The sequence below is a fragment of the Struthio camelus genome, chromosome 18, assembly GCF_040807025.1.
Source record: "Struthio camelus isolate bStrCam1 chromosome 18, bStrCam1.hap1, whole genome shotgun sequence".
NCBI lineage: Eukaryota > Metazoa > Chordata > Aves > Struthioniformes > Struthionidae > Struthio > Struthio camelus.
In genome coordinates, this window is record NC_090959.1 from 4,123,644 (window position 1) to 4,150,365 (window position 26,722).

General features: G+C 50.0%; 1 protein-coding gene across 18 annotated transcripts in view; it reads right to left on the minus strand.

The window, feature by feature from the left end:
• Positions 1-26,722, minus strand: part of TOX2 (TOX high mobility group box family member 2) — a 172,007-nt gene that overhangs the window by 26,762 nt on the left and 118,523 nt on the right. For 17 of the 18 annotated variants that reach the window (XM_068912375.1, XM_068912376.1, XM_068912381.1 and 14 more), the window contains 2 exons: positions 7,916-8,155; positions 1,802-2,029 (listed from right to left, as the gene is read on the minus strand). In XM_068912375.1, the coding sequence (XP_068768476.1) occupies positions 1,802-2,029; positions 7,916-8,155 (468 nt within the window). The remainder of the gene's footprint in view (positions 1-1,801; positions 2,030-7,915; positions 8,156-26,722) is intronic. The other variant, XM_068912392.1, reaches the window with a different exon arrangement.

Sequence of the window (26,722 nt, forward strand, 5' to 3'; positions counted from 1 at the left end):
TCGGGAAAACTTCAAAGTGACACCTAGCACTGTACAGAGAGTCAGAAGGGATCGGCAAAGAGGCTTTCCTCCTGGGAGATCGCCTCCCACATACACCCGGCTGCCCAAATTGGAGCAGGATGGAAAGTAAGACCATTCCCTAGCATGACTTTCATTTCAGTGATTTTTTTCCTCCCTGCTGCTCCCTCCCCAAATCCCGGCTGCGGATACCCAGTGAGAGACAAAGTAAGCCTGAAGTTGTCTACCAGGCTTTATAAGAAGGGCTCGGTGCTTATGGGAGGACTGCCAATTTAAGTATGTTTGGGTTTGGAGACTCATTGCAGACAATGTCAGATCTCTCTCTGCCTGACAAAAAGACATACTTGCTACATAAAGTGTTCCCTGGGGTTTCCTCTATAGGCAACAAGCAATTACAGGCTTTTGTAACAACCAGCAAGAACAGCTAAACCAGAACCTGAAAGTCTCCATGTGAACTAGACTGAAAGCCGTTGACAGCTATGGGGCAGGAAGGTTTCGCCTGTGAGATCACTTCAAAGACCTCCTTCCTAAGCTTTTAAAGCCTTAACATTAGATTTCAGGCCAGTCATGCAGAGAGTTAATAGTCTTTAGCAGTTTATAGTCACTCGTTGCAAGTAAATAAGCAAACACAAAGTCATCTCCCATCTAAGGACATAAAAAGCCCATGTCGAGGAAAGACTAGTAACGTTTTTACGAAATATGCTCCTATTAGGAATAATCAGTTGTCAGAAAAGTTCGTTTTCCCCCATGGAACAACAGATATTTTCCTAAAAAGGCCAGAGGCAAAGCAAACTCTATTTGCATCCTCCCAGGGATGAGCCAAGAGTCAGGACTTCCAGAGACCCACCTCCGACGGGTTCATAAGCGAGACCTGCATCAGCTTACTGCTGCCTTAGAGGTGATTTGGGTAGCTAAGCCTGTATCAAATGACAGCATGCAGGCTGATCAAGAGAGTTAGGGAAGCTGAGACTAGGAAAATGAGAACACGGCTCCTCCGTTCCCACTGCAGCAGCTCTGTGCAAACAACAGCAATAAAACAGACCCCAGCTGGATCCCCTCCACTCCCCTTCATGTGCCTGCCCAGCTCGCCCTTGTGCCTGCTGCGTGCAGCTGCAGGGATCTGGCGATCCCTACACGCTCACTTCAGGAGCACTGCAAACCCTGCGCGAAGGTGAACTGCTCAGGAACCGTACCAGGGAGGCTCCAGTGTGCAACAGCTGGCCGGCCTGCAGGAGTCCAGCATGTCCCCAGAGCTGCGTGCACCACCGTGGGATAGAGTTGCGTGGCAGGGTGGACAGGCTGGGCTCAGCTAGCCAGGGTGCAGGCCCACCCCTAGCACGACTGCTGCAGGAAACCACAAGGACTCTGACTGCAGCTAAATTAAGTGGCCCACAGCAAGTAATGAGTTCCAGGACAAGAGCTTTGAAGGATTCACTGCAGCCGCTCTGCGTGGTAAGAGCCGCTCGGCAGGCATTGACTCCAGGACCCAAGATGTATGTGGGGGGGAAACTTCATCCTGCTGGAAGTGTCCGAGCACCAGGTCACATAATTACGGCACAGAATCAGGGACAGGGAGCTGTGCAGGCAAAGCACTTGAGCACCGCTTCAAGTGGCAGCAGGCACTTCAGTACCACTCCTGAAAACAGCCTCTGTTTCTTTGCATATGCTTCAACCTGCTTAAGTCCCTGGCTATGTTCCTGACGTGCTGGGGGAAATTCTGGCCCTCTGCACCACGGAAAAACACATTTCTGCAGTTGAAAAGAAAATCAGATCGATAACTCACTTGTTTTTGTTCTTCTCCCAAACTGTCCCACATGGATGCAACAATTTTTGATACATCTCCAAAGGTAGCATTTGGGTTTTGCCCTTTGATAGCTGCTTGTGTGTCTCTGAAAAACAGGGCATACGCTGACACGGGCTTCTGGGGCTCATTGGGATCCTTCTTCTTCTTCTTCTTTTGGCTTTTGGGCTTTTTGCCCAGGTCTGTTGATGGTCTTTTCTCTCCAGTAACCTGTAACAGCAAGAGGAGCCCCTTAATGACCAGCTCATAGTAGTACGTACAGACACACATACATACATACAAGATCATCCTGGAGCATGTTAGTAAAAAGGATGGGACAGGACATGGATGGAGGAGGGCTCTCAGCCCACCTAGGAAGGCAGCAGGCCCAGGTCTTGCTCTTCCCCCCGAGGGAGCCTCCAGTACCACTGCACAAACCGCTGGCGGGTGTCCAGAGGACGGGCAGGCTGAGAGGAGTCATGCCTGCGTGCGAGGAGAGCACTCGGCTTTTCCTGGCCCCTCTCCCAGCGTGTTCCCGGCTGCTTCCGTGCTCGTCTCGCCTCCTCCCGCTCCTGCTCTCTGCCCCCATCCCGCTGACCCGAACCTCGCGGGTAGCCCGCCGCTTTTTGCTGAATTGCGTGTCCGTACTTAGGCTGGATAAAATCACCAAACAGGGGGAGCGTTTTCCTTCCCTTCCACCTGGCGGGCCACCAGCGCCGCGGTCTGAGCCCTGCGGCCGGCCGCCTCCGCCCGCCAGAGGGTTTCAGCGCTGACGCTGCGCTGCTGGCCTGGCACACGCCAGCCTTTCAAGCATCGAAAGCCTCCTCCCGGCCCGATTAGTGGCTCCGTTTCACCCCTTGCTGCTCCTGTTGTCACCGCTCCAAAGATATTCATCGGGTTAGCTAAGCTGGTCTCCTGCGGGGCTGCACGCGAGCGGCTCTCCGTCAGCCCTGCGTCGCGGGGCAGGGGATGAGCATCCCCGGGCCGCGGCAGCCACGCGGGGCCGAGCCCGCTGCTCCGCACCCACACACTGATCCACAGCCCCGGGGCCTCTTTGCACTCGGCTCCCTCCAGCTGTGCCCTGAAGCTCCCATTTGCGGTGCCCGGGAGACCCTGGTTGCACAGCCCCGGGATCTGCCTGCCTCCCCCTCTGCCCTCACGGCACACATCCACCTTCCCTCTGGGGAGCTCAGCCCCTGAGCAATCGCCAGACGTACCCACTGCCAGACCCGCGCTCCCGCGGGCCTTCCCAGCACACTTGTCCTCCGGCGCCTCTGTCCCCTTCCCTGCCTCTATCCTGGCAGCACAAGCGCTCTCCCTCCTCGAACCCCCCCCCACCCTCTTCTGGGATCTCTCCCAATATTTTGCTTCCCAAATGGACCCTTTTAGCAGTCCATGAATGTTTCCAAACTCTGCTTCTGCATGGTTTCCGATTTCCAGCTCTCCGGAGTTATAATCCCCTTTGCAAACTGCCTTTCTTCCCTGTGCTGGTGTCTCTGTCCCATCCGGAGGCAGAAGGATCACAAGTGCAGACAGAGCAGCACCGCAGCAATATAAGTGTTGGCCACTATTGTGGGGCCATCCGAAATTTGAGATGGAAGTTGTTTCATCCTGCTAGTGCCCAAGTACCCCTATCAGCAGGAATTAAAATATTTTCACTCTCATCCATCAAATACTTTGCACGCATCGCTCACTCTTTACAAAACGTCCAGGTGAAGCCGACTGACTCGATACGGCTATATGTGTGCTCGGCATCGTGCGGACGGCTGAACCGAGGGGTAGCACGGACAGAGGTAACATTGGCTCATCGCCAGGGGCTGGTCAGCAGCAGATGCTGTCCCTGGGCTGGGAACTTATGCCAAAGAGGAAAACAGAAATGTTTCTAGTGAAGCTAGGATGGAAAGAGGAGGATACGGCTCAGGCTGTGCCAGGACGCCACAGGTGGCATACTGAATATATGAGACTATGTGAGCTGATATGCAAAGGTGTGCAAAGGAAAAGACCCCTGAACAGTACTTGAACATGCACCAAAGGTCTCAAAGCACTAACTGTGGTCAGTGACAGCTCACAAAACAGGGAAGTATTATCGTCTTTATTTTATAGTGGAGAAAAGCCTAAGTGCACCAGGAATTAAACACACCAGAAAATAAAACCATCAGCTACCAACTGGCTACTGCAATCTGGATCTCTAGTTGCTTGAAGACAAACAACGTGCTAGCATCTCCGCTTGCCAAATCCCACTGTGCTCAGATACCACCTTGCTTAGTGATTATACTGCTTAAGGAGTTCCTGCTCTACCAGGTGGATGCTAATGAAAGTTGCCCGTTCTATCAGTAAGAGCTAAATACATGTACATATACATACATACATACACATATATATGTATATTTAAAATTGACAATGGTTTGAACACTAGCCCATTGAGAGGGTGAGTGTGGGAGCAAAAGGCCTTTGTCCTGATGGATTCGCTGATTTGATTGCGAGCACCAGAGTGCCTAGAAGCTCCACAATTTAAGAGGACTCATTTCAGTTGGCGCAACCCAAACAGAAGGAGGAAAGGACAGCAGTGCTAATATTCTCTGTTCAGCCACTCTTGACTGGTCATTAAGTCCAGTATCGGTGCAATAACATTTGTCAAACAGACAGTGACCATTAGTAAATGAGCACAGAGACCAAAAAAATTACATTTAATTTAAAATTGCCCAATTGGGCTTGAATGGGAGGCCTTGAGGTGAAAGGCCACCTTATTAGGAAAAAAGAATTCATAACAGGGCTTCAGTCTATTAGCAAGTGAGATAATATTTTAACTAACTGTAATCCTGCTTGATTCAGTTAAGCACTGTGGGGGGACCCTGTTCTCTCTGAGCCAGCAAAGGAGCTGACAAGAGCCTGCAATGCAAGAACAGCCCTACCACAATTTTGTAATCAATCAATCAATCAGTCCTGTTTAGGCAGCACCAAAATGCAAATGGCACTATGTGGACACATGAAAGACAACAAGCGCACAGGGTGGGCAGCTTCTGTGCCCCAGACCATGGGAGAGCAGGGCATCACCACTTTGTCATGTTTTCCTGGGGTGAGTAGGTGCAGCGCAGCATGGTATGAACCAAGCAGCCCATCCATGAACTGAAGAGCCTGCTTGAAGAATATAAACCACTAATACTAGCTAAAGGCAAGCGTGAAATACAGGGAAGGAAGCAGTGGGAGAATGTGGAAAGGCTTCTGGGCTCATCTAATTCTTTACCCCAACCCACAGAATGCAACAAAACTCTTTAAAAGAGCATAGTTGACCTTGGCTATCATCCTTCTCCATCCTCACTTGCTGACTTTTTTCCATAGATACCAGGAAAACGTTAGCAGGAATGAATGAACTGCTGTCCCTTGGCAGCACAGAGCCAGATAGCGCTCACCACCCCACAAGGCAGAAAGGTTCTGGCCCATCCAGGGCTGCTGCTTTGGGCCAAATGGCCCAGGAAGGTCAGGATGGGTCTGGACGCACACACTGTGCCGGATCCAACCCCCAGCAAGCCAGCACCTTCCTTCCCCAGAGCAATCCCTTGTTTGCCCTCTTCAAACTGACTGAACGCTCCTGCAGCTTGCAGAAGCGTGTGGCAAACAGTCCCTCTGGGTACCTGGTCTGCCAATCCCGCACCACTGGCGAGGCAGCAAAACCTAGGGGCAACACTAGATGTAGAAGGGATTATTCACAGGGAACAGCTACGATCCTACAGACAGGCTGCTTGGTGCCCTCGTAATGGTTATGAGACCCTTGAAGGGCAGGAACCTCTTGGACACCTTGATTTTTATAAAGATGGAGAGATACCTCTAATCCAGCCGTGGTCTGCGCTACTAGGCTATAAACTATGTCTCCCTTCCACACCTGTGCACACAGACACGCAGATATACTGGCGTGATGATCAGGTAAATGCACCGATGAGGCTTGGAGGCCTCCTAAGACCACAGGCTCACAGCATCTGAGGGTCCTGCTGGGCATCAGACCCATTTCTTTCAGGTTGCGACTCTCTTGGTCCCAAGATTAATTTCTGCTCGTTAGACATTGCTTTCACAACTTGTTGTACAATGGTCATTAACGGCCGTACAAAAAATGACCGATGGGTTCCTTTGAATGTTTCCAACAGCTGTGTATATAGAGAAAGCAAACAAAAACCTGCAGGCCACACAATGATTTTGATGCTTTCTTTACACTTATGGTCTCCTTCTTCCATCCAATACATCATTCTTGCTTCACCTAACTTGCTGCGTAGTTTACAGGGCAGAAAAATGAGGAGATACATTTAGGATCAGAAAAAATACAAATCTCTGCAAGTTGACATAAATTGGATATCTCCAAATTCTTCCTACCCCAGCACGCATCACTGACTCAACGGGAACATAAGGCTAACTGCCAAAGCTGCGTCCTCCCTAGTGACTGCTGTGGCACCGCAGCGCCAGGTGGAAAGCCTGCGTGACCCTGAAAGAGGTAGAGTGAAAGAACCTGGTATGTAACTAAGCTGAGAACTCACTCTCCACTGACAGGAAAGATTTTCGCTCCAAGGTAAACTGCTGCTTGCCTCCATAACCCTCGAGCTGTCTGATGTGGGCGAGGCAGATGTGTGACTGTGGCCAGCTGCCCAGCTTGTCCTGCAGCATCCCCAGCATAACTCCATACATGGCACTGGAGGGTTTGAGAAACTCCAGCTAGCTTTAATCGCTTCTTTTTACAATTTAATTCTAGTGAAGCTCAGTTTTTGCACCCACATGCCCACTCTGCTTTGAAATGTGGCGATCTGAAGTAAAAACAGTCAGTGGATGATGAGAAAAGTCTGCCTGGATTTCCACGCAAAAGCATTTGCTGTTTGTGCTAAGTCCTACCTAGCATTTTCCTGCTTCTCCTGCCTCTGCACTGCTTGCGACTCTGGCTATATATTCAGATCCTGTCATAATCCGACGCTCTTCGGGGACAAAGTTACACCACCAGTGCTTCTGGCACCATCCTTGGAAGCAGCACCTTCCAGAAGGTTTTCCACAAAAGGCTTTGCTCAAAGTCTCCTGGGAAACACAGTGATTGACCTGCAGACACAGAGACTCGCAGGTTGCTGAAGAAGCAACCCTGTGATTGCTGCAAGTTGTCCTCTACAAATAACAGATGGAAGACTCATGGACAACAGCAAAGGAGTGTGCTTTGCTGGTGCATTTTGAGAAAGATGTGGGGTGACCAAGATGTCTCAGAAGCCTTACTCTAACCCTCCTGCTGTGTAGTCCCTTGAAAAAAATCCCCCCAGGATAACTTTACCCTAGCTAGCTCCAACCCTGTTCTGAATGTAGTGCTGATAGCCGGGAGTTCGGTGCAGGCTGCTACCCTACTGCTGAGCCCTGCTTTGGGCAGCTCATATCAAGCTCCATCCTGCTGTCACTAGGCTGCTTCTGGCACCTAAACTGCTCATGCACACCCATGGTGGGTTTCTTGATACCATGCTCAGCAACAGTTGTGTAGGCAGAGTCTGTGTCCCTAACACACTATTACCTGTGACAGGTACTAATCTCTAGCTAAAATACCACCCAGGCGAACTAAAAAGCTGAAGACCATTCCTCTGTTGCTTATGATTACTTTACTCTGCCACAGTCTGCGAGCTTGCTTAAATCCCAGACTGGGTTTATTTTCCTTCCCTTTTTTGGTCTCGTCTACCTGCCATCAGAAATCGAATTTTGCATCTGGGAATTTGTAGTGAGGAATAACCTTAGCACTGAACCTGGTATTTCTCGTCAAATGCCTCACTGGAGGAAGCTCTGCAGCCTGATGTAGCTGGCAAACTGCAGAAAGAAAGGCAAAGCTTTTTGGGGAAAAAATTTCTTCATTGTCAAGTTTTCATTGCCACACTTGCTGCACGCACAACCCAAGCACAGCAAGGTCTGATGGGATGTGCTATCCTGCCATGATTTTCCTCGCCCTAGTTTGGAAACCAGTCTCCTCATTCCTGGGAAAGTCTCTTTCTATATATACATGAAAGAAAGACAAAAAGTCTATGCTCCTATCAGCGGAAGTTCTCTCTCACTAGAAAAACCCCAGCATTTGCCAGTTCTCTTACTGTCTGTTAAAACAGGCATGACTGCACGTACCTTATAATGTGACTCTGTCTCCTCTTCCTGAGTAGAACTGGAGGGAGATGGTGTAGCAGACTTACTTCCCGGGGGCGATGGGGAGCCGTGGGTAACACCGCTGCGCATCCCCATCTGGGAAATCAGCTGAGACTGGCTGAGAGCGCTCATGGGCCCGGCTAACATCCCTGGTCGATTGATCAGGGGCACTTGACGGTTCGAATCATAGGAAGTGGCGTCCGAGTGGACCATCTCCTGGATCTGAGTTAGGAGAATATCACTTTTTAATTCAAAAAATGTATTTATTTATCGTACTGTCAAATCACTTTACGATGAACTCTTAGCGACGGATTTAAAGTTACTCGACAGAGCTGGCAAAGAAAAGATGTCTTTTTGCCCCCTTCCAAATCACACAAGAGCAAGGAATGAGTAACGCCCCTGGGGGCTCTGCTCCCTGCCATCACCCTGCCAGAGGCCAAGAGATCAGAGAGCTGCTAAACTGTACTTAGAAATACATATACGTGAGTTTGGGGGAGGCACCCTGGCAGCAGTAATCCTCTTGCATTATCCATATTGCCGTCTGAGCACTCGCGCCACTGCGGTTAAACCAAAAGGGAAAAGCAGGAAACACACAATAAGTAGGTGGAAGCCCCAGGGCCAGCGCAGCCCGCGCGGGATGCAGGTCTGCCTCCAGCCCCAGGGCTGACTACTGGGAGGCTTTGCCACGAAAACGCCTCTGGGGAGACCAGGAAGAAAGAGAAAGCCAACGATAGTTGCCTCTTTCTCTCTCTCTTTCTTCCTTTCCTTGCACTGCTGGCCACTGGAGTTCTCTCAGTTCTCACACCTTTGGACATGGATGAGCTTCGGGTTGCCCGTTTTAACCTAGGGTAGCTCAAGTGCCCCATACATGGCCGAGAGCTACAACCGAGACATGGGGGCTCATCGTCAGCAGGTGTAACATGCAACGGTCATCTCCTTATTTTATAAAATTCACAAAAAGCAGTAAAAATATTTTTTTTAGTTTCTATCTCAGGAGCTGGAAGCAACCCCCCCTTATTCTGACCCTTGCACAACGCCTGCCCAAAGCTCTATCATCACCACTGAGCCAGAAGGAATCTACTTCTCCGAGGCTCAGAGTCACCAAGCATCAAGGCATTTCCTGAGATGGATCCCAAACAGCTCAGGTGGAGAGATCCCTCTCCGACTTTTGCTGGCTGCAGTAACTACTTAATTGCAATTTTTTTTGGAGACAGCTCTTGCAAATTTAAATATCGCAATCAGTTCTGTTCGCCCTCAAAACGAATGTAGCAGAAATAAAAAACAGGTAACGAAAATTGTTGGTTGCCTAAGATTTCCGAATGAGAGAATAGAAGTGATGTATGTGTGCGCATGTGCATGCGTGTGTACGCGTGCAGCTGAGAGAAGAGGTTGCATAGCAGAGTTGTCCACCAAAATTAAGAGCTTTCACAAAAAGTTTTCTAATACCTACTGACTTGGTCTCCCCCTGCAAGAGCGAGGGGACATCTAATGAACCTGAAAGGCACCTAATCCCATACAGCTAAAGGGCTACATGGACAACGTACAATTAACCGGCACAAGTACTGCCTCCCGAGATTGCTGAGCCCAACAATCTTGAAAGATTCAAAAGGAAAATGACATGTATATATCACTAATAAGAAATGTCCAATGCTCCATTAGGCGAAATAAAAGTATCTCGTGGGGTGTAAATCCCCATGGCCAGTCTGTACACCGTGCTCTCCCGCTCTCCCCCTTTGCGGTGACAGTCGTCCCCGCTCAGTGGCCGGGACAGCGTGCAGAGGAACCCCCCTAAGACCAGCCAAGCCACGTTCCCTTTCCTGGAGAAAATCCAAGAGGGATTTCCCCGTCACTCCCCGCTCCTGCCCTTCCCCGGCACAAGCAAGCCCGTCCATGCGCAGCTGTCAGCCCGGTGCACCCAGCTCCCTCCCAAATTGCAGAGCAGACTTAAGCTGGCTACTTCTGCGCAGTCTGAGGCAGCCACAGAAGAAGCCAGCAGGAGGGAAATCAAACTCCGTCTTAAACATTTTCCAGACTTTTTGCTTTTTGCATTAATCTGATTAACGATAACGTGAGTTTAAAGACCCAGGCTTTATTTATTAACAGTCTTCATTTCCGATAAGCCCACTGAGGTGCAATCTCTCATTAACAGGGGAAGCTTGCCAACTCCATTAGCGGCACATACAGTGAGAAACCTAGGGCAGATCTGCTCGGGCTCAGTAGGCTTCAGAGGAAATAAATCCAAATGCAAAAAACAGATTTACTGCTGCAGGTCAGGAATCAAGAGCTTTACCACAACATCAGAGAGCATGTTCTGCTCGTACTTTCAGATTCTCCGTGAGTAGAGAGGTATGCGTTAGGGGAGCAGATTTTACCAGATCTGTCCTTTTTCTGTATTGATTACCAAGTGCTGGGATCTAACATGCATGAAGAAAAGTACACCTTGCATTTAAGCAGCACCAGGAGTTTGGGGCGAGAGGCGGCTGAGGAGCCCGCGAGGTCGGGGCCACGGGATGGCACCCATCCGGCGGGGGAGCGGTGAGCGCCTTGCCCAGTCTCCGAGGAGGAAACGGTAAATTTGCCTCGGCTTTGGTCAGTTTAATCCAGACCTTTCAACATTCAAGCTGATCTGCCAGCTGCTAAGGAAAAGAATAATTTATTGTCCTTATTTTAAATTTAAATGAAGAAAAAGTTTATGAGATGGGTGTTTTATAAGCGGAGAAGGCTAGGAAATGTGGTTTAAAATTTTTTTCAGTTTAAAATAGCTCATTTGCATTTGCAGCCATGGCAGCCTCTTGGGTAAATACTATATTAAGACAATTTTTAAAAAACTTTTATTAAGTGGCCAATAGACCACAACGGCTCAGTTTACCCATTAAATACGTAATCATGCACTTTTTCTTTAAAGCGCCTATTATTTATGCAGCAGAGCAGAACAAGTCCAGAAGTGCACTTATGGATATGGGACACGTGCTGCAAATTCTTAAGAAAATTTGTAGGAAAAACCTGACACCTGGCCCACAGGATCCAGGAGAAGGACTCCTGCTGACAGCAACCCGACCGGAGCCACGCTAGAACCCCCCACCCGTACCGGAAAGCTGACACGCCGGCTGGATTTCCAGAAAAGCAGAGCGCTGCACGTCCTCAGCCTCGCCGCACTGCTGTCCCATGAGCAGCCTCAGGAGCGCGTGGAGGTGGTGAGCCACTACATGGACCCCCCCCCCCCGGGCCGCCAACTATTTTGCAAAGACTAATTAATTAACTCCTGAACCCGCCTGAGGAAACCAACATCACGGCCCATTTCGTCCACATGCAATGAAGGAAGAAAGAGGGAAGGTGACGTGCCCAAGGGCGTTCGACGCACCCGTGCCAGAGCCTAGGAGACACTCAGAATGGCCTCATTTGCACCAATTTTGAAATAATTTAGAAGCAGGGATGAGCAGGCAATTCAATTCTCACAGTGCCTGGACTGCACGGGGCAGCCCATATTCAAGAGGTCTTGCAAAAAGGTAGAAAGAGCTCAGTGAAGGCATCCAGCGGTCCCAGCTCGAGAAGGCGTTAACTACCAGACATAAGCACATTCACAACTAAATAACCCCCCCTGCAAACGTGATTAACCACGTTGCAAGGAGGGGGGGCTCCGAGGCCAGAGCGGGGAGCGGGTCCGGGGGTCGCCGTGAGCGCGGGCGCGCGCGGGATGCCCTACAGCCCTCTCCCGTCTCTGCTGCCGCCGGTTCCCCCCGCACGCGCGCGGCTTTCCCCAAAGGTCGGATCCTGTCCAACACGTGCATTAAGTGCGCTGGCAACCTCGCCGCGAGGTACTGCAACGGGAGCGGGAGCTTCGAGACTCCAAAGGACACGTTTGCAGCCTCCACTGAAAAGATGTTCTGCCTCTCAGAGGAAACATGAGCGAAATGTGATGTAGTCATAGCTAAAGTAATTAAGTGCATCTTACTTAACAGATTCCCAAAGGCTGTGCTAACTCAAAGACAGCTTCTTTTTCCACAATATTTCAATTTTTTTTTTTAATGAATATGCATATCAGCCATATAAACGCTCCAGCTAATCCTCCAAGAGGAGAGGAAAAAATAGGTTGACAAACGGCACGTGCGCCGAGCTCCTTGTTCATGGGGAAAACAGTAATCCACGCTTCTGCAGCTCAAGTGACAAAACGCCATTAGCAGCAGGCTAAAGACGCTGATGTGAGAATCGGACGCGCTGGTAGCAAAGACAATGTTTTGAAACGGGTCAACTGGAGTTTTATGCTAAACGTCCCCCCCGTCCCCCCCCCCCCCCCCCCAAATTCGTCAGCAAATGCAGCTCTTTCCGAGGACAGCCCCAGCCAACCCACCCGACGCCCTCGTTCCAGGCCCGGGCTTAGGCAGGGATTGCTGCTGCCATTAAAAACCCACTTAGTTCTGTTCCGCCAAACGGCCGTTTCCAGCCGAGGCCCGGTCTCGAGGCTGGGCTCACCCCGGTCTCGAGGCTGGGCTCACCCCGGTCTCGAGGCTGGGCTCACCCCGGTAGCCGCCTTCTGCCCTCGCTTTGCACGGGGTTGTTCTCCCGCTGGCCCTGAAGCGCTGCGCGCCGCCCGCCCTCGCCGCCTCGCTTGCGGTCACGGCTTGACGACACCACCACGTTTGGGTGCCGGAAACACAAAGCCAGAGCTATCAGCCTCTGTTATTCCTCCGTAAGCTACTCCCCATCGTTTCATAGGTGCGGCAGCCGCAACCACAGCTCCTGCAGCCCTGCTTGCGGCCGGCCCCGAGCTGCCAGCGCGGGAAGGGGCGGTGGGACGCGTGCCGAGCCGCCGCCGTAGCCCGCGGGGACGAGGCTCAGCCGGGGCTTGGCCAAGGGGCCTGCAGCCCGACCGCAGGGAGCCCCCAGCCCCCGGGGGGTGCCCAAAGGAAGGCGGCACCAGCCGCCAGCAGCGCGAGCAAGCGAACGGCGCGTGTGGGCCCCCAGCCCCGGGACGACCCCCCCGGGATCCTCTTGCCCGGGCAGGGTGCGGGTCGGCCGGCGCCGGCGCGTGCCTGCCTCGCTCCCCCTCGGCGAGGTCTGCGCGCCCCCGCCGTCAGCGGGAGGGCCTGCAACCCTCGCGCGGCGGACTATTCACGGGGGCCTCGGCGCGGCTCGGCTGCGGCCCAGATTACCTCTCCTTAGGTTTGTTCCCGAGAACAAGCCATTACAATCACAATCAACCAGGGAGAGAAATTATCTGCTGAACAGCTTTGAAGCAAAGTTTTCCCAGCAGGCTTCTGCTGTATTGAAGTTTAAATGTAAACGCATCGCCACAGCTGAAATGCTTACAGATGATTTACTTAAAAAAGAGAGAGAGAGCAGGAGAGAGAGAAGCTGATAAGAAAATATATCCCCAATTACCACCCCTCCTCTTCCCGATTTGTAACTGCTCCTAATAAACTTTCATGGTCTATGTAAAATGCTTTAGTGCAGTGACAAATTTCTGCTGGAATTTGAGATGTCTTGTTCAGAGTAATAGCTATCTCACACAGGTGCCCAGCTGCTATTGTAAAATCAGTAAGCATTTAATTGAAACAAATGACTATAATAATAGTACATTATCCCTGCAGGCTCATAGCCATAACAGTTTTAATTATTGAGTTAAGAGTCAAACTAATTTATCCTTTAAAGTAACAGCCGCATCTTTGGTTCCACCGATCATCCTACTACGAATACGAGGGGAGCAGTAGGGAAGGGTTTAAAAAGGAAGCGACTCATTTTGGGGGGGGGGGGGAGGTTCTCACGCGGCAGAGGCTGGCTGGTGCAGCGGGCTTCCCAGCCGCGGCTCGTGCAGGCAGCGGCGCCGCTTCCCAGCGCCTCCTCCCTGCCGCCGAGGAGCCCCGCGGCCCCCGGCCCCCGGCTCCGAGCCGCGCGGCGCGGTGCTGAGCTCCGCGAGGGTGCTGGCCCGCCGGGCGGCGCGTTCCCCCGCCGCGGGCCGCTCCGGGCAGAGCGCGCAGGTCCAGAAGCGGGGACGCCGGAGACGCCGGCTGCCGCCTCCGCCCCACGGCACGCCGCAGCGGTCGGCGGAGCCAGCTTTGGGGGTTTTCGACACGCGGCGCCTCTTGGGAACTATACTGCAATCCCAGCTTTTCTTCAGCAAACACAGAGAAGCAAAGAGGGTTTTATAGAGTCAAGTCTGAAGACACGATCCGAAGAAGCTCCTGACTTTGGGCCAGGCAGCAAAGAATCCACGATCGCTACTTGAAAGGAGCATTTCTGAGACCCGGACAGGCTCTGAGGCACTTTCGAATGCACCGCTTTCCTGAGCCGCGGGGTCGTGGTTCTTCTCACTTTGGGCCTGGAGGCTGCGACACGCAGGACCTGAGCCCCCACCGTGGGCACACCATGGGCACAGGGGACACGGGCACCGCGCAGAAGGACAGCGAAGGGGCACGGCCAGGACGGAGGGCAGGCAGTGCCTGAAGCGCTCCATGCCAGGAGATGTTAGCATTGACACTGGGGTGGGTTTTACTAGCACATCCGGAGACCGAGGCCATGACCTACAGGTTGGCCCTCGCACAGCACAGGGCACAGCACTGCTGCAACGAGTCCTCTCCAAGCTAAGGCAGACACTTCAGAAAAAACCATGAGGGCATGGTTTAAAAGCTGCTAGCAGTGATGGATTCACTGCAGCACTGGCTGAATCATTCAGTGGTTCATTACGCTCAGTAGCAAAAGCCCTACTTGTAGCCTGCATGGCCACCCTGCACCTGGAGCCTCATATCCCGTCACTTGCCGCATGGAAGGGCCTCTTGCCAGGCTCTGCCTTTCATTTAAGTACTTGTAGATTATAATCATCTCTCCCCCACTTTGGCTAAGTAAGTAGAGTGGTCCTCTGGACTCTCTCCCTTTGAGTCTTCCAGTCCTCTCTTCATTGCTATGGATGTTTTCGAACTTCTCCATCAGCCACCAACTGCCTTGAAGTGCGGGTGCTCCTCGCATCTCATATGTCCTGTCCAGAGTCAACACCTCTGAGCAGTAAGATTTTCTTACTGTAAGGTTTCTTTGCTTCTTGTAAGACTTTTTTGTTCCTGCAGATGGGACAATATTGGTTCCCAAAACGCATATTTGTTATTTGTAATTAGTTTACCAGGCTATCCGAGAAGCTCTGTATCTCTATCAGAGGTCTGCCTTCTTCGTTACTGGCATACTTGCTGCATCACTTGCTGCACACTTCACTGGTAATTATTTAATGCTTTCTTTGTAAAAATATGACACGCTCTAGGAAGACAAAGTGACAAACTAATCCACCAAACTTGTGTAATGCTGATTTTGAATTGTTCAACTTTCTCAATATACTTGGTGCTTCCAAGTCAAATGTCTCACAGGTGTCTAAGTATATTATGTTAACACTGTTACCTTTATCACCCAAACCTGTAATCTCATCAAAAAAGATATCAAGTTAGTTTGACAAGATTTGTTTTCCATCAGCCCACGTTGATTGGCATTAATTATATTACTTTCCTTTAATTCTTTATTAATTGAGGCCTGGATCTGCCTCTCCATTATTTTGTTGAGGACTGATGACAAGACTGACAAGTCTGTAATTACCTGGGCTGTTCTGCTTCTCTTTTTAAATATTTGCACATTAGCTCTTTTCTAGTCCTCCACAGCTTCCCCAATACTCCACGAATTACTAAATACCAGCAGTAGCCGTACCAAGAGCTCCTCAGTCAGTTATTTCAAGACATGGGCAGCCAAGTTTGCTCAACCTGCTAACTTAAAGTGAATTTGAGAAGACTGATTTAAGAAGAGAAAGTTTTTTAGCCTGGTTTAAATGCTACATAACTTGAAACTCTGACCTTTCTAATTGGTATTGCCAGTTTCAAATACAGGGTTTTCAGACCTAACGTTTCACTGCCATAAGACTGACCACACACAAGGCTCCTGGAGGTTCCCCTAACTCAGCTGAGTTTATCTCGGTGTCCTCACCTGTATTTTTTATTCTTACTGCAGAAATTGCTCGGTGCCTCTTCCAGCCTCCACCACCTTTGTGGGATGAGTTGGTGGGGTCTCGGAGCACATGCAGTGTTACTCCCCCACCTCAGTCAAAGCAGTAATGAGCAGAATAAGGTATTTTAATAACCTCACAAAAATCACTCAAAAATCTTTCTAGCGCATGAACGGCAGCTTTGTGCCTTTGCAGAGGGAGAAGGGAGACAGCAGCCTTCCCTGTGCAGCAGTGCAGCTACACGTGCGAGAGCAAATCACCGGTGCTATAGCACTGCCATATTCGGTATTTCAGACATTGGCCCAGTTACCGGTCCAGGTGAGGGGGGAACAGCCCGTTTCCTTCCAAGGCTGACGTTCTCCGCAGTTCCCACACCCATTGCCACCTGGCAGACGCAGGGAAATCGGGATCGTTTTTGGAACGTACCTGCCTGACAATCGGAATCCAGCATTTTGACAGGCTGTGAGCTGGCGTGACGATATCCTGCTATTACGGGAGAAAAGATCATCCAAATACAATTAACACTTCATTATGAAGATAAAGCACTGTAACTTCCGTACGAGAACAGCAGCGGAAAACAGGATGGAGGTGGCATTTAACAAATGGGAAAAATATCTCACTAATACTCTGATTGCACTCTGTGCTGGAAGGGCATGACCAAAAGCAACCTACCAACTTAGTACGGGATGAGCTGCATGTTGTTATTTTCAAATTATATAACACCCCATCACACTCATTTGCCAATAAGAACATTATTGTGGGCTTGTACACCTGAGCTGTCTACAATGGTCCCAAATCCAATAGCTCCCAGTCCCGAGGAGTGACACCAGGTAATGCTCTTGTGGGAACCACGTCTCCTGTGCTGGCAGCGTTGTTACTCCACCTGTAAAAGCCGAGGCTTTCAAAGGCATCTCTAGGTGTTCACAAAGAAAGAAGAGCTGGAACGCCACACGGTCCTGCACCTCAGCCTTGCTGCAGATCAACAGCCCTTGCTGTAGACCAACAGCCGTTGCTGTGATGCTACCTGCTTCCTAGGGCAAAGACCAGGAAGGGCAGGGAATTAATTTACTACGTTGCGTGCTAGACAGTGGGAAAGGAAAGTTATCAGATTTATGGGGAGCCCTCCAGAGAGCGGGTCGCATCTGAAGCATCCAGAGGGCTGTGCAGAGAAGCAAGCGGACAAGCTGCCAGTGTGACTCAGGGGGCCCGTGAAGGTGGGAGGGCGCCCGCGCTTTGGGGAGGGCACAGCTAGCATGGTGGGGATGGCGCTCCAGCTCACCTGCACCCTGCGGTGGTTTTGGCACCTATGCAAGCTGCAAATTAAAGGACTGGTATTTTCCCTAGAGTCTGAACGGGGTAAAAGGCTCCACGAGGTGCTAGCTGCTGGGTAATGCTGTCTTGTCCTGTCTGCTGCTGTGTGGCCACAGGTCATTTTTCCTTACTCCTTAAGAGGCATCAACAGCACGTGCTGAATGCACGCCGTCTCAATGCAGGGAACAAAGCAATCGCTGCCGAGGAAGAAGCCTGTGAGTGAATGTACTCTGCAGCACGGATAATTTATCTACTTCTTCTTTAAAAAAAAAAAAAAAGCCCTCCTGAGTGTATTTATCACCGCAACCAAATCGCAAGCACACACGTCCCAGTGCTAATATCTATTGCAACAATTGTGCTGCCAAAACACAAGAATCGGCTTTTGTTTCAATCACGCTGTCCTTCAAGGAAGGCAAAGAGATAAACCTTGCTACTTGTGTTGCAAGTCCTTGGGCATAACTCAGACGGACGGATACCACAGGAGAGGACTGCGGAGCCGGCCGGGATGGGTGGCAGGACTGCTGCCTCACCTGCCCAAGCCCGGACCTCAGGCTATGGCAGGGGAGACCGGGGCACAAAACAGCACAGCGAGCACTTTGGCACAGTGACCTTCCTTTCTTGCTCCAGTTCAGACTGGTCTCCCTGTCGGAGGTATGGTAGCTTTGTGGGATTACCACCTAGCACCCATCTCTGCATAGAAATGAATTAAACAAATATCTCGACTCTGTGCGTTTTTCGGCTCACTGCACACCGGGTGAAACGTCTTCTTTGGGACAACATCCCGGGTTGAAACACAGCACTGGTGTTTGGCAGAGACTTGCACATTTCAGAAGTTTCTGCTCCAACCACCCTGAAACTGCCATTTCAGACATTTCCTCCAGAAATGAAACTGGTCGGCAGCACAAAGAGGTGTTTTGAAGCCCTGGACCCCAAGACAGAGAGCGCAAGGAGGCTGAACGGGAATGGTGGGAGCACCGTGCTGGGGGCAGCCTGCGCCGCAAGCCGTCCTCACGGTCCTCACCGCCCTCACTGTCCTTGCCACCCTTGCCATCCTCCTGCCCTCACCATCCTTGCTGTCATCACCATCCCCACCGTCCTTGCCACCCTCGCTGTCCTCGTCATCCTTGCTGTCCTTACTGTCCTCACTGTCCTCATCATCCTCACTGTCCTCATCTTTGCTGTCCTCGTCATCCTCACTATCCTCACCGTCCTCACTGCCCTCCCACCCTTGCCATCCTCATCATCCTTGCTGTCCTTGCCTTCTCCGTGGCTCTGCACAGCTCTGGGCAGCACCCAGTGGGCAGGCAGCTCCTCTGGGCCTTGCCTGCCCCGGCTCCCTGGTTCCTCATCCGGGCACCTTCCCCTTTCAGTAAACGCAGTTCTTCCAAGAAGAGATCCCACCTGAGGCTGCCTCCTTCAACACCCGCCAGCGGGGCCACCCGAGTGGGTGCTCGGCAGCAGTGCGTCCCAAACGATGCTGCGCTGTTTCCCAGAGCAGGCCCAAAGACATGACAAAGCTACTTGCAACAGCTTAACTCCACTCCGCTGTCTTTTACAGGTATTTTGCCTCTCAGATCTCAGAAGAAGGCCATGCACAAAGCAGCACAGCCAGTGGGACGCTCACGCACAGGGAGCAGACTGCCAGCACACTCCCCTTACAAAACTTGCACTCCTGAGGTCAAAGATGATCAAAACGGTCTGGTAAAATGCAAGCAAAGAGAAGTCCTGGATCGTGCATCCATTTAGGGGTGGATTACTTGCCCTTCAAACGCTGCAAAGGAGCCAGGCTACGCGTGCCATGCAGGCAGTCTTTCTCCAGCTCTCAGCTGGAGAATAATCTCTAATGTATTTGATAAACTTTTTTTTTTTAAATACGTTATTTTATGGGTAGAGAACAAGTCTGATAATTCAGTGAACATGTTCACAAATAACCTATTCCATTAATTTCAGGTATGCTTTCTGAATACATTATTTAGTGAAGTTTTCAAAACCATTTGTAGATGAAGGCAATTGCGGTTCATCTAGGCACAACAACATCACGTCCCAAAAACCAGGGGCCAGAATCTCCCTGGAATGAACAGTGGCAAGTAATTAAATGATGCTAGATCCTGAGCCCACTGCCTACCCATGGCGGGGTATAAAACTTAATAACATTGTCACATATGGAAGAAAGCAAAGGGGGTAGCTGTACCCTGCAGGCAGGTGATGCCTGCAGACGTAGAGATGTCCGCAACAAGGGGGCTGACACATCCCTGGGAATATGGAAGCGAGGTACTGTGCCCCACGGATATCCAGGGACACGGAGAAGGGCTTGTCTGTACCCGCAGTCTCCAAGCGATGCATGGATGGACCCAAGCTCATGTCCACCCAGAGCTCTCCCTTGTGTTCTGGATGCTGAAAAGATGAGCTTGAGGGCCCTCAAAGAAACTGCTGAAACGTATTTTTAGAGGAGAAAATCTGAAACTTCCTCTGCAATTATAGTAAGAAATCATAATATTCTGAAGTCTTCTCTGTCTTTCACCACGGAGTCTGAAAGCACTGTGCTGGACACTTTCACTGCAATACTGCGAAGAAAGCAAAAGGAAGCTAAATTTAGAGCTATCGAGTCTTCTTTGCAACAACTTAGTCATATACAAAGGGTGAAACTGCAGAGAAATGGCCAGCAGAGAAGGTACAAGGGGATTATCTGTGCAGATACACTGGAAGGCATCTAAGACAGGCACTGCCACAAGCTCCCAGGGCATCCATGCGGGAAGGTGAAGGATGCTGCAGGGGGAGGCACCTGCTCCACTGGGGGCTCTGGTGAATGGAAGGGGAACCGCCACTGGCGATGGGTAACACTGCTCTGTGGGATCTTTGCACCAGCCAGCAAGTTCAGAAGGTGGTACCTTTGCACTGGACTCGCTGACTGCACAGGAGTGATTTTTCATCCCAAATGAGTGCACATCTGAAACTGCAGAGGCATCAGAGAAGCACAGTATGCACAGGGATCTCTACCACCAATGGATCCGTTATCTCCATCCTTGGAGTTATTCAACCGCTGTCTAGACAGGGTCCTGAGTAACGTTCGCTAGGTGACCCTGCTTGAGCAGGGGGGGTGGACTGGATGATCTCCAGAGGTCCCTTCCAATCTCAACCATCCTGTGATCCTGTGCTTACTGATCTCGCCTGAAAATCAGTAACAGTTCCAGGAGAAAAGTGAAGGTTGAGTGCGTTTGTTCTACACTTGCTGCAAGCAGCGTGTGCAAAGGGGGCTGCGTGTGCACGTGATATGCAGCATTTGGATTCGCATCCGAGTGGGACCCCCTGCAGCACACCCTGCAGTGGCCACTGTTAGGAGTCTCACACCCTATAGCAGATTCAGCACATAGGTACATAACCATAAGGGCTGCATTTAGCCCTCCATCTAGCTGAAACCCTGAAGTCCCAGCAGAACAATTTCCCTACTTCAAATTTCTGTCTCCGTGCTCATGATGAATGGAGCACAAACTGTCTCAGGCAGTATTTTTGTTGCATTATATAGGCCTAATGGTGAGTCAAAGCTATCCCCATGGGAAGCAAGGGGAAAAATCTCTTCAGAATGAGATCTATTTATATATCAGATTTTCTTTAATTTTGTGCTTTCAGTTTTTAATCCTAAGGATACTGGCAGGAAGACGGATTCAGAATCTAAAGATGAAACCTTTTAAATAATAATGCCTCTACAGTGGTACTTGCTGAATGCTTCCAGGGCTGGGATGAAAGCCCACATGTCACATACAGCTACAGCTGGTCCCTGACCAGACTCTGCAGGTCACCTTTGAACGCTCATCTGCTCCAGAGCAAGTTGTGCACTTCTGTACTCCGTGGGATCATCACCTGCCCAGCAAAGCAGTAACATAGATCAAAGACAGTATCTGAGAAGCACAAATAGATCCTTGAGAAGCAGAGATGTGGTCCATGCAAATAACCTTAGAGATAAAAAAAGTGAAAGCAGGAAAATACTAGAGAGAGATAGAATGTTTTTCACTCAGTCTCTCCAACTCCAAAGAGACTCCCTTGGAGGAGTTTGCTTTTTTTGGTGGGTTTGTCAGATCCTAGACATGGTTATATGTTTTATATGTTGAATTACAGCTCACTCTCCTTTTTACAAGATTCTGAACTGCTGAGATGGACAAAAGTTACTGTTCTCCATGGGCTCCGCTCCTGCAAACACTCAGGCACTCCTGGCATTTCTAGCAAGGCAATAGGGCCAGCAGGAAAGCAAGAACACAGTTTCTCCGTTTCTCAAGAAATGGAATGGGTTTGACATCCATTTTAATTCCCTACAGAACAAAGCACAGTGTGCCCTCCCTCCCCCCAAAAAAAAAAAAAGGTTAAGAAGAAAAAAAGAGACAAATGAGCACAGGAGAAAGCCCTTTGGTCTTCAAGCAGCTAATACCCTGATGGGGAGGCCCTCAGGTAAGCTGTGAAAGCTGCAGACGTGGGTCCTGGGTCTGTCTCGTTTGGAGGAAGGATGTTGTGAACTCCCATACCTCAGCTGGCCTAGCCAAAGGTGGACAGGAGCCACTACCCCTTGTAAGCTCTGCTACTTTGCAGCTCCTGACCAGGTTCAGGATAGCCAAAGTCTGTTTCTGGATATGCCCCAAACCTGCTGCTTAACTTGGGGCCACTCTTTTCACTTTTGTTATCCTAACTGCAAAATGGGATGACAACATAAACATCTGCGTAAGAGCACGGTGGGCATGCTGTGTGCTCTGCCCTGTGAGCCTCACCAAGCCAAGGAACCATACTGAGACCCTTCACCTACGGTGCGCAGGGTCCCGCTCCCAAGGCAGACACAATAGAGGCTTGAACACTCTGGGTGAAATCCCTTGGCCGCATGGCTCTATCCTACTTGGCTACAGAAGAAACCAAAAGGAAGTCAAAATTCTCTCTTACTTTACAAGTAAGAAAAGGAATGATACTTCACCTTGGAGCTGCTGGTGGTGGTGGGACAGTTAGGATATGCCCTGGCCATTCCTGTGTCCCGATGGGAACATATGGAACAAGAAAAACAATCTTCCCGAATAAGGTCTCTGGAGGAAGAGTGCATGTGGGGCGAGCTAAGCCTGCTGCTGAGGAGCTTGTGAGGCTGAGCGTGTTCCTAGCCTGCCACACGGACAGAAAGCTTCGCCTTTGACAGAGAAGATGGCGGGGAATCTGGAGATGGAGCAAATCCTCATGCTTGCTACTCCACCACCTGCTCCACACCACACTCCTCAATCCACCCAAGCACGGACGGGACCTGAAGCCACATGGGCCCCGTCATCTCCCTTGATATTTATTGCCCCCTCCTTGTAAGTTCCTGCAGCTTATTGAACCCTTTCTGCACAGTATGATTCACTCCGTTTTATGCCTCTCCTGGCTCTTCTCAGACATTTTAGATATTGCATTCACATAAAGCAATAGACTCAAAAGTAATGACAGGCCTCAAAGTTTTATTGCATGGAGCATTAAAAAAGAAGAAGTAGAAGAAAATAAAAAAGTTGTAATTTTAGAACACAACAGGAAAATGGGAAAACTACATAGAAAAATTGTCCCTGTGGGATTAAACCCTGTGAATGAATTTTAAAAGCATTTTTTTCTGATTGCAAAGTTTAACATCTCACTTTTCAAGCATCATAAGGAATTCCTGCAGTATTAGAAAGAGTTGAAGATGAAAGACTCCACCAGGGTGGATACCACAGCTGCACACAAACCACCTCACTTCTCTTACACATGTGCAAGGAGCTACCCCCCCTTTTTCCCCCAACTCTGTAATCCTCTCGGCCCAGATACAAGCGCTGGGATTATTGTGTTGGTTTACAGCAAGTGTTTCATAAGAGTCACCCATTATCAGGAACGCAAGAATCCAGAGAGGAGGGATGTTTCTGTGTATTGCTTGGGAAATTATCTGAGTTTCAAAAGCTAGCTGCGCTGGAGAAGTCCGAGACGGGTGACCTAATCTCCTGCACATTGGTGCCCCACCAGCAAAATGAAGATCTTGGCATTTCCTTGCTCTGCAGAGGTGAACCCCCAACAGCTTCAAGGTACAAAGTGACTTTGCTGCATCGTATAAACTGCTAACAGAAGGCACTGTCTTATCTTCTCTTTAATTACAGCAAATGCTAAATACTTTTAAAATAGGTGTGAAAAGTCCAAATGAATCTACATGCACGCAACTAATTACAGCAGAGAACAGAAACTCAAGCACCAAATCCTACCGCAAGAGCCAGAAGCAGTAGCTACAAACCTTTCCCATTTTTAAACTAGCTAATATAACTGCAAATGCAATTCCAACACAAATTACAGACATGCAGAAACCTACAAAAATGAAGAATTAAAGTCATACAACTTCAGGAAGTGCTTATTTAGGTTCCAACAGCAACATTAACCTGAGCTGCTGCTCTGCCTGCCTGCCTGCTTTATGTAATACATTTTATTAAATTAGCATTAAGGATTGTATTGTATTAAGGAAGACCGGCAAAACAATATTCAATCCAACAGGGTTTCAGTCCTCTTTTGGCTCCTGTATGATGGGAAACAGATACCTGAAAGTTACCCTTCTTTCCTTCTCTTTTAACATCATGGGAGCCAATTCTTGGATTTGAAATATGCCAGATTTAATGAGGCTTTGATCCACCCATGACTACATTGCCACAACAATAAAATGCTTCTAACTCCAGTTCTTATTTAATCTAGGCAACTGCAGGGATTCGGATCATCAGAAACACTTCCTTCCCTCCCAAAGCATATAACCCCAAATGGAAAACCAAGAGTCATACATGACCCCATTATAGGTTTGATTTTTTCCATTGGGATTACATGCTGGCACGGAGGAGCGTGATCAATTGAGTCCCAAGGTTCAATCAATAAGTGTCAGCGCCAACATACTGCATTACGGTGATGCTATCCATTTATCAACTTAAGTAACTCCAGTTACCCAAAAGACAGAGGCACTAAACCAGCAATTAAAGTCTTGGGGTAGGTCTGAAGGCGGTAGCTGCTACGGTCGCCCTGAGTGGGTTGCTCACGCCAGCACTCAGGCCCTCGGCACATGCAGGAGCTCGCTCTGGTACATGCGGGCAGACCAGCTGCCTTCCCAGCCCAGACTGGAATTTCTTTGCAATCACTGCATGCAGCAGAGAAAGACAAGCTGCTTTTTCAGGGCTCCAGGAAGAGCAGAAGGCTCTTTCATCTCAATCTCAGATGCGTTATCCTCAATGCAGAGCCATTAATTTGCTAGATATGGCAGAACTCAAAAGCAATGGAAAACATTTCAATTATGCTTTTTAAAAAAAAGTCATCACTATTTTACCTTACATGTTGTGCCATTGGCTGGAGCGTCACACTCATCACGGCATTTGCATTTCCATCTGATCAGGCCTTGCAGCCACATGCCAAGCGCATGTTTACATTCCAGCTCGAATCACATCTCCCCAAGATCTGATTAACCCAGCGACCTGGGATTAAACAAGACCACCTGGAAAGGAAGTGCTTTCCTTCGCTACGCAGGACTGAAAGGCACCTTCTGAATTTGCCAGCCGGGCTTTGAACGTGGTCGGCTTCATGGAGGTGTAAGGATCCGTGGGCCCTGGAATATTTTCCAATTTGCTTTCTGTCTAGCGAGTCTCAGAATAAGCTTTTAGGGTTTTGGGGAGCTAGAGCTGTCTCCATATATAGAGACAGGCAGCGCTTCATAGCCAAACACAGCAGAGCTGGGAGAGACAGAGGAGTTCCTGGGTTAGGGGAAGAAGGCACAGGGGAAAGTAGAGGTAACAGCCTCTGTGAAGGGCTTAACATCGCCACGGGGGCTCCCAATTCAGTAGGACGACAGCTCTCCCTGCTGCTGTTGATGATTATATTGCTATCCCCTTTTAACCACCTGCGCCCACACAGCAAGCTGCGTCTGTAGGTCAGAGCCCACCATGCTCGAGCGCAATGAGGAGCTGGGTGCGAGTGCCTCCTGAGGGGCGCGTGGCTGTGGTGCTGGAGAAACCAGCCACAGGCGTCTTGAGGGGCTGGGTGCAGAGCTCAAATGCTTGGTGGGGATGGTCCTATTGTGCATGGGCCTTCAGGGAAGGCTCTGAGGTGCTGGGACTTGCACACGTTTGCTTAAGCCCGGTGTGCAAAAGCTTGGATTTAGGGGCTTTCCGGATGCATTGCAAAACACTGCCTTTATTGGGCTTTTGCAGAAGGTGGAGAACATGTTCCACACACGACAGAGGCTGCAATGACCCTTCTAGAGCGGTAGCGCTGGCTGACATCCTATGAAATAGCTACCCACTACACTGCTGGGGATGTGCTCTGCTATTCCCAGTGGACCTGTGGGATTGAGTGAGGTTCTGCCTATTTGCTGTAAGTGTGCATTTCTATATGTGTCTATAAGCCTTGGCTGGCAGATGGGACAGAAACATCAAGCCTGGACTATTTCAGCAACTCAGTGAGTGTGGGTCATTGTCCTGGCTAGGCTCCCTGCTGCTCCAGTGGCTTCTGCTGAGCCCCACACCATTCCCTCGTCAGCTCAGCACATCTCCAGCAGCCCTCAGCGCCTGGCTGAATACGGCCCCTCGATGCACCCAGAGGGTGGGAGAGCAGAAGGCCTGAAAGTAGGTGGGTGGAAGGTAGGTGGAAGGAGGTAGAGTCCAACCCCTGGACTTTGCATACACCTTGCTTAGCTTCAGCCTCCTTGGAGAGCGGCTTACGTGGCCTGAGGTTTGCAGTGATGGTGTTCGCATTGCACCATAAAAACAGGAGTGTTTGTCTTTCTGCAGCACAGCTCTTAGGTTGCCTCTTGCACAGCAAGCGAGCCTGTTTCCCATGAAAAACTTCATAAACATGTCAAAGAGAGAAGAAACTATCCATCACCAGGACGATTTTCACAACAACTCAATTATGCCAAGTTTGAAATGCTTCTGCTGCAGCTCGCAGCTCAGCGTGCGGCCGCAGCAACGAGCCTCGCGGCAGGCACGCATCTTGCCGACGACCTCTCCGCACCAGGGTCCTCGGCAGCCTCGACAGGGGCTTTTCAGCAGCAAACAGCTTTTTTTGATAAACAGAAAGATGTTCTGTTCTCGACTGCGTTTTGCAGGTTTTCTCCCAGACTCTGAAAACCCCGTTGTGGTCCTGTTTGGGTCAAAAAACCCATGAGCAATCTCTGTTGGGGGATTTGGACTCCTATTGACTCACAAAGTCACTTTTAAATAAGAATTTAAAGCGACTTATAGGAGATGAATGTGAGAAACTTTTATCACTTTCACGAGCATGTTTTCCAGGAACTGGCAATATTTCCCAAGTAGTATGACAGAGGAAATGCAGCAGCACATAGACTTGAGCTCCTAGCAAGTGATTTGATCTCACTTATCCCAGCTTCCTCTGCCATAAAAGCAAAATAACCACGCTTATTCCCCTCCTTAAACCTCCTTGAGATGGGCAGACGGAAACGCTGATTGTCAAGATGGAAAAGATTCCCAAAGATTGGGCCAATTTACACTTGGAACTTCCTGAGA